Source organism: Sinocyclocheilus rhinocerous, unplaced genomic scaffold, assembly GCF_001515625.1.
Source record: "Sinocyclocheilus rhinocerous isolate Xijiao unplaced genomic scaffold, SAMN03320098_v1.1 scaffold612, whole genome shotgun sequence".
NCBI classification, from domain to species: Eukaryota; Metazoa; Chordata; class Actinopteri; order Cypriniformes; family Cyprinidae; genus Sinocyclocheilus; species Sinocyclocheilus rhinocerous.
Genome location: NW_015625585.1, coordinates 142,178 through 150,495, shown reverse-complemented (window position 1 = coordinate 150,495; position 8,318 = coordinate 142,178). Strand labels below are relative to the sequence as shown.

The following is an 8,318-nucleotide window of genomic DNA, read 5'->3' as shown; positions in this document are numbered from 1 at the left end:
CTGAGCGCATTGCGTGAATCAGAGGTAAAAAAAACGATATAAATACTGTTCAGTTTCTTGCACAGACAGATCGTTTCGTGTCTTAAGACCTCAATGTATCGCAGGGTTTAATTTGGTTTTGTCTGTCTATGTTTTTTTTTTTACTCTCAAAGCCGTGATTCCCATCCACTGACATTATAAGACTGACAGACTGCAACGGTTTGAGTTAAAAATCTCCGTTTGTGTTCTACTGAAGAAACAAAGTCACCTACATCTTGGATGCCCTGGGGGTAAGCAGATAAACATCACATTTTCATTTTTGGGTGAACTATCCCTTTAACATATTTGTATGATTTTAATTCATGAAAATCGAGACCTCTTTATAAATTTTAAGGGGGTAATTAGTATTTAAACTAGCTACTTTTCATGCTACTTAATTGTATGTTAGTTTATAGTTCATATAACAAAAACATAGGCCTTTTACCTTTTTTAATGCATTAAATCAGGGTTGCTCATGCAGGTCCAGGAGAACAACTTTCCTGCAGAATGTAATTCCAACTCTAATGAAATGCACCTGAATCAGCTAAACAAGGTCTTTAGGTTTACTTGAAAATTACAGCCAGGTGGGCTGGAGCAAGATTGCAGGACCAGCAGTGAGAAATAAAATGTAAAAAAAAAAAAGAATAAAAAAATATTATCATCCAATTCTACATTTTAAAAGAACGGTTTTAAATTTGAAAACTTTCCATTTTAAAATGTTAAAAACATGGAATTTTAAAATTTAAAAGAACTATTAAAAAAAATAAATGTTAATAAACAATATTTAAATGTACTAAATGCAGCTGAAAAATTAATACATCTTCTTGCTTTTATTCAAATCATAGATCATGCAAGGCTGCAAAACTGAAAAATGCGTGACATATTATCTTATTATAATCTTATATTCAGGCCTTGATTCCCAACAAGACAAACATTGTGACATGTGTCATTTGTCATTTCTAGAATGTTGAGTTAAAGTGATGACAGTGAAAGTATCTTTTAACATTCATACCACAGAAATTCTATTTTTAGATAGATCCATCTACACAGGGTTAGTCGAGATCAGAAACAAAGCTCGTGTTAATAACAGACTACATTACAAGAAACAACTGACAATCGTGTGTGCAATGAAATATCAAGGAATAGTTCATTCAAAAACAAAAATTTACTGAAAATGTACTCTCAGGCCATCCAAGATGTAGATGAGTTTGTTTTTTCATCAGAACAGATTTGGAGAAATGTAGCATTGCATCACTTGCTCACCAATGGATCCTCTGCAGTGAATGGGTGCCGTCAGAATGAGAGTCCAAACAGCTGATAAAAACATCACAATAATCCACACCATTCCAGTCCATCAATTAATGTCTTATGAAGTGAAAAGCCACGTGTTTGTAAGAAACAAATCCATCAAGACGTTTTAACTTCAAACCATTGTTTCGAGCTAAAATATCCATAAATAATGCATAATATTGCTTTGTTATTGAGTTGTCTTGTCCAAATCAGGACAGAAATCTGCACAGATCAAACACCATTTACAAGTGAAAACAGTCGGAAACCATTCTAAACAAATATGTGGGTGGATTTTGATTTAAGAGACAACAGATGATGGACTTTTTCCACAGGAGGAAGCTTTATTACGGATTATGGACTCTTATTTTGGCCCGAAGTGACAATTTCAATTTAAAATGTCTTGATGGGTTTGTTGTTGCAACTTTTTACTTCACAGAGACGTTAACTGATGGACTGGAGTGGTGTGGAGTACTTGTGGATTATTGTGATGTTTTTATCAGTTGTTTGGACTCTCATTCTGACGGCACCCATTCACTGCAGAGGATACATTGCTGAGCGAGTGATGTGATGCTACATTTCTCCAAATCTGTTCTGATGAAGAAACAAACTCATCTACATCTCGAATGTTCTGAGGGGTGCGTACATTTTCAGCAAATCTTCATTTTTGGGTGAACTATTCCTTTAAAAATGACCACAGAAATGTTTGCACTTCACTTCTGCATCAATCAAAGCTTCAGAGGTGATTTTAGGTTTAGCTGTTATTAAATGTTCTGAAATTACAAAAAAAGTAATGCTTATGAAACCCTTGAATAAGAAAGCACATCATATATCCTCATTGCCCATTTGAAACATCTCATACAGTATTTAATGATAACATATTATATACCAGCTAATATGTTGATAAAGCATGTTTAACAACCAGTATGTAGTAAACAAAGCTTAGCGAAATCCTCCTCAATATTTGAATCCAATGACTCAATTCATCCATCCTTCTAAAAATATAAACTCCCATTCAAAACATATTTATACTTATTTTTGATTTTGAATTTTTTGAAGATTTCATTCTTGCGTATATTAAATACATATATCATAAACTGATAGAAAGCATCGAGTGTTGAGTTGTAATGGGATGCAGCGTGTTTGGATGCTCTTGAAGCTGCTGTGCAAATCCAACACCCTCATTTCATCCAAATCAGTTTAAATCACCATTCAGAGCAATTAGCACCACAGCAGAAAACATGAACTCGCCATCATCGCAGAGATTTGCACGGTGAATGCCAAGAAGCTACAGGTCTGCCAGTCCCGTGAATTTAATTGTAATAACAACAATGTTTGAGAGCATTTGGTTTATTAAAGAACCTTAAACAAGAGAGGAAGCCAAGCCGGTCCTGATTGATTGCTGGACTCAGCGGTTTCTGGCGCGGTGGCAGCCGCAGTGGAAGTCTGCATTAGGGTCGAACAGCAGCGAGTCTCGGTTGTGGTTGTGCGGTAAGCAGTCGAGGTGATACCAGGCGTCGCAGTCGTCACACTGGATCCACTGCACGGTGTCCTGCTGCGGGAGACGACAGTGAGCCGCTGCACAGGATTCAACGCCCTGAGCCACAGCCATCTCTTCATCGTCTTCTTCTTCAGAGGATGATGATGAAGAGGAAGAGGTGGAGCTAGAGGAAGATGATGAAGAAGGAGACGGCAGGGAAGGCTGTGGCAGCGGGTGTTTTCTAGGCCTTCCACGTCGACGCCTGCAAAGAAAAAATTGTAAAATTGTACATTAACAAATGCAATTAATTCATAAAATAAACTACTGATTAAAAATTGTAATGGATTTATTTTTCTAAAATGTTATACTTTTATTTATTGTACTTTTTATTTAATAAATAATTATATAATTATATTATACATATTTTTATATTTTAATCTTTAAGAAAAATATTTAAATTTCCATTCATTTTCAGGCAGTGGAAGTCTGCATTAGGGTCGAAGAGCAGCGAGTCTCGGTTGTGGTTGTGCGGTAAGCAGTCGAGGTGATACCAGGCGTCGCAGTCGTCACACTGGATCCACTGCACGGTGTCCTGCTGCGGGAGACGACAGTGAGCCGCTGCACAGGATTCAACGCCCTGAGCCACAGCCATCTCTTCATCGTCTTCTTCTTCAGAGGATGATGATGAAGAGGAAGAGGTGGAGCTAGAGGAAGATGATGAAGAAGGAGACGGCAGGGAAGGCTGTGGCAGCGGGTGTTTTCTAGGCCTTCCACGTCGACGCCTGCAAAGAAAAAATTGTAAAATTGTACATTAACAAATGCAATTAATTCATAAAATAAACTACTGATTAAAAATTGTAATGGATTTATTTTTCTAAAATGTTATACTTTTATTTATTGTACTTTTTATTTAATAAATAATTATATAATTATATTATACATATTTTTATATTTTAATCTTTAAGAAAAATATTTAAATTTCCATTCATTTTCAGGCTTGGAAATCACAAATCCCCTGATATATATATATATTTTTTTTTCATATTAGAAATATTAATGACTTAAAATTTTATAACACACACACACACACACATATATATATATATATATATATATATACATACACATTCTAATGTTTAATTTAAATATTAATGACTTTAATGTTACAATATTTTTTATTTAACTGATTTCAAATATGTGTACTTTTATATAGAAAAAAATTTTTTTTTTCATGCCTTGAAATCATAAATTCCCTGATATTTTATATAAATGAATGGAATTAACTACAACCCCAATTCCAAAAATCAAGAATGTGTGATTTGTTCATTCTCTTTATTTAACTGACAAAAGTACAAAGAACAGATTTCCAATTATTTCACTGGCCAACTTAAATGTATTTTGTAAATATGAACACATTTTGATTTTGATAGCTGTAACCCACTCCAAAAAGTTGGGACAGAGGCATGTTTGACATTGTCACATCAACTTTCCTTTTAATTAAACATTTGAATAGTCTGGGAATTAAGAATGCTAATTTTTAAAGTTTTGTAAGCAAAACTTTTCCCTAATCTCGCTTGATACAAGACTTCAGCTGCTCATCAGTCCTTAGTCATCGTCGTCTGATTCTTCTTTTCATGACTTTAATAGAAGACAGATCTGCAGGCCTGTCAGTCATATCCACATGTGTCTATAGAACGCTGTTGTAGCACATGCAGAATGAGACCTGGCATTGTCTTGATCTAATAACCATGGACTTCCCATGAAAGACGTCATCTTTATGGCAGTATATGTCTCTGTGCAATTTCAATATATGCCTCCACCTCAATGATCCCTTCACACACATGCCAGTCACCCATGCTGTTTGCACTGATAAACCCCCATAGACGTTTGCTCTTGCACTTGTCGCTGATGAAAGTCTGGATGGTCCCTTTTGTCTTCACCACTGAAAATTTGATGTTTGTTTTCCCCTAAAACAAGCCGTCTTTTGGACCATCTGAGATGAGCTCGGACCCAGAGAACTTGCTGACGTCTCTGCCTAGAATTCATGTATAGATTTCTCCTTGTGTAAATAGAGATTCAAGTTGCATTTCTTGATGCAGCTGTTTTCTGAAGTACTCCTGAGCCCATGCGGCTATATTTAACACCGCAGCACGACGGTTTCTTACGCAGTGCCATCTAATGGTCAAAGGTCACACACATTCAACTGAGGTTTCCTGCCTCGCCCTTCACAGACTGAGATTTCTCTGGATTCCCTGAATCTTTTCACAATATTATGTATGGTAGTTGGTGAGAGACCTAAATTCTTTGCAATTTTGCATTGAGAAATGTGATTTTTGAGTTTCTGACAATTCTGTCATGAAATTTGGCACAAAGTAACGAGCCGTGATCCAGCTTTCCTGGCAAAGACTGAGATGCTGCTTTTACACCCAATCACCTTTTACCAATTCACCTGCTTATTGCGGACTGTTTCAAAACCGTTTAACATGGATATTCTAGAATCTTTTCACTTTTATTATGCCTCTTTGCCAACTTTTTTGGAGTGTGATGCTTTTTTTTATATATTTACAAAATACATTTAAGTTGGTCAGTGAAACATTGGAAATCTTTTCTTTGTACTTTTGTCAATTAAATAAAGGTTAAAGAGAATGAACAAATCACAGATTCTTGATTTTATTGCATTTTACAAAACATCCCAACTTTTCTAGAATTATGGTTATAGAAAAGTACACTCACTATTAGAAATATTAATTGTATAATTTTTATAATATTCAGAATAGAATAAAGATTTTAGAATAAAGATCTTAGAACTTTCCATACATTTCCAAGACTTGGAAATCACAAATTACATGATATTTCATTTTAACAAATGTAGTTAATTAAATACTATTAGAAATTTTCTAAAAAAAATTTGGAATGGAGATGCAGGCCTCAGAATCACAAAATCCTGTTTTTTCCCAGGTTCTTCATGACTGTGACAATCCCGTGTGTAACTATCAAGTATTACTCACCCAGTTGAGGCCTGAAAGCGAGAAATCACGCCCCTCGCTTTCTCGGTCTTGGGCATCCTCGTTGACGGGGAGGTCAGTTTGTAATTCTCACTTCCCATCCCGAGGGTCGTGTATATCGGAGAGCTGTTTGCCCTCGGCCTCCTTCCAGGTCCAGACAAGCAGGGCTTCTGCTGGCGGAGGGGAGTCAAACTGATGCCGTTGCCTCTGGTGTGACTCGATATGTTCACAATATGATTGAACTGCCTGTTTGGTGGCACACTGAAAATGCTGCCGCCGGAGGGTTTGCTCACATCATACTGTGACCGAAAGTTCTGCTCCAGTTTGGGTAGAGGGGGCTGTAACACCTCTGACTCTGATTTGTAAAGCCGGCGTCTTTTCTTGGCTTGTCCCCTGCGTCCGTCCTCCAGGTCTCTGCGGTTCGCGGGATCGTCCGAACTGTCCTCCAGCAGAACCGTGTGGGCAGACTTGCGTCGACTCTTTGAGGACGGCGGGACAGACTTGGACGAAATCTCGCCAGCGGCCTGGAAAGGAGGCGGAGTGGTGGGTGGGGCCAAAGCGCTGAACACCGGCGTATTTAAGGTGCTCGTTTTCTCGCTCTTTTTAAAGGTCCAGCAACTGCCGTTCATCTTGCTCAGGCTGCCGATGGAGTTGAGGATGACTGTGGCTCTGTTGATGGATAGCTTAGAAATGTCCACGCCGGGGTCTGGTTTACGGTCCGAGCACGTTCTGATCCGGTTCTTTATGTCCGATGAGAAGGAACCCACTTTGGGCACAGTGATGGCGTCAAAGTCCAGCGGATGAACCCGTACTTTCTGGAAGAGGAAGTAGAATTCTGGACTAGCCCGTCCTGATTGGCCACCAATGGTGAGTGTGTCGCCATCAAAGATTTCCTTTAAGACTCCTTGTTGGAGGCGCATCTCATTTACCCATGTGCCTGAAGAACAGAGAGAAACTTTTTAGAAGAGATTTTATTGTCTACATCAGGGCTCATAATAAAATAATCTACACGTGTCCCAGAATGCAAATGTGTAGGTCATGTTCACATAAAAATACCATTAGACTACAGCAGAATATTCTGAAACAAAGAAAACACTCATTTCAGCAATACTGCATTTATAATATTTTTTATATATATATATTGAAATCATCATTAAAATAGTTATACCAACTCTATCTATCTATCTACTAGGGCTGTGCAATTAATCGCATGCGATTGTCAAGCGCATCTAGTCAGGAAAGCCGGTTCTGTGATTAGTAGTAAATCGCCATCACCTGCTTTCAGATGGAGCGGCATTTACTACACAGAGCCGTAGTTCACTGACAAGCTAGGCAACATCGCGTTCATAATCGAATGCGATTCATCTGCAATTAAGCTTGTCAGTGAACTACGGCTCTGTGTAGTAAATGCCTCTCCATCTGAAAGCAGGTGATGGAGATTTACTATAGAAAAAATAAATTGTATATTTATGTATATTTATTTGTATACTGAAATCATCCTTAAAATGGTTAAATCTATACATACACACACACACACATTTATACTATGAAACTATTTATGTTATATAATAGTTTATAATATATATATTTGTAATATATAAAAATACAAAAGAATAATCAATATAATAAATATATATGATATATGTTTATAACACACCATAGCTGCTGCGGTCCTTCACTTGAACTTTCCAGCTTTCTTCTCCAGAGGCATCAGTTTCTCTTTCCACATGGAGCTCTGCATGGATACGGGACACGATCGTGGACTCCAGAGTGACGTCACACAGTTCTGGGGCCCGTCCCAAACGGAACACACACTGGGCCAGTGCGGGTCGGAAAGTGTACAGGTCACGGACGGAGTCTGAGGACTCGTTTCCATGAGCGTTACTATTGTTTGTGTCAGACAATCCAATCCTCAACAGCTGAAAACATGGCTGGACTCCTGACGACATTTTGACATCCCACAAATAAATGTGCAGGAAAAACTGCAACACAGCCGGCAAACCAGAGCCTCTCACATAACACTGGGCTAAACGTCCTCCATCGAAGACCCTCCAGTCAGAAAGACTTTCGAATATGACCCTTATGAATGCTTATTATGCCCAGTAAATAAAATCTGACATGCTAAAAAAAAAAAAAAAATTTAATATTTGGAGGACAAACTAAAACACTGGAGCACAGATATTTCTGCACTAATATCTAGGTAGATGAAATATTAAAAGTGGATATGTAGAGGCCTGGCCAGATGCTCAATTGCTGGTCTTCATTCTGGAAAACAACAATACAGGGCTTTAGTGGCACTATCAATATCAACGTTTTTTTTTTTATTGCATTTGATTAATTATATAAGTGCATATTACAGTATAATATATAAACATTTCAATATTTAAATATTATGCATTACTCTTTATACAGAGTAATAGAAAATATAATAAAGGAAGGCATGTAAGAAATACTTTTATTGCATTAAATACACATATGTGTGTGTGTGTGTGTGTATATGTATATATATATATATATATATATAAACA

The 8,318-nt window shown here is 37.3% G+C and overlaps 1 protein-coding gene across 1 annotated transcript; it reads right to left on the bottom strand.

The window, feature by feature from the left end:
* Positions 1-1,946: 1,946 nt before the first annotated feature.
* On the bottom strand, positions 1,947-7,871 carry LOC107753767 (transcription factor 19-like). The gene is made up of 3 exons (XM_016569987.1): positions 7,448-7,871; positions 5,794-6,727; positions 1,947-3,047 (listed from the first exon to the last, which is right to left on the bottom strand). The coding sequence occupies exons 1-3, from the start codon at positions 7,737-7,739 to the stop codon at positions 2,714-2,716; spliced, it is 1,560 nt and encodes a 519-aa protein (XP_016425473.1). The 5' UTR covers positions 7,740-7,871; the 3' UTR covers positions 1,947-2,713.
* Between the last annotated feature and the right edge of the window lie 447 nt (positions 7,872-8,318).

Excerpts from the sequence above, each read along its gene's own strand:
- LOC107753767 (XM_016569987.1), bottom strand. The coding sequence starts at position 7,739 with ATGTCGTCAGGAGTCCAGCCATGTTTTCAGCTGTTGAGGATTGGATTG. Across the intron at positions 6,728-7,447 it reads GAAGGACCGCAGCAGCTATG|GCACATGGGTAAATGAGATG; the intron begins GTGTGTTATAAA and ends TCTGTTCTTCAG. Across the intron at positions 3,048-5,793 it reads CGCTTTCAGGCCTCAACTGG|GCGTCGACGTGGAAGGCCTA; the intron begins GTGAGTAATACT and ends TTTTCTTTGCAG.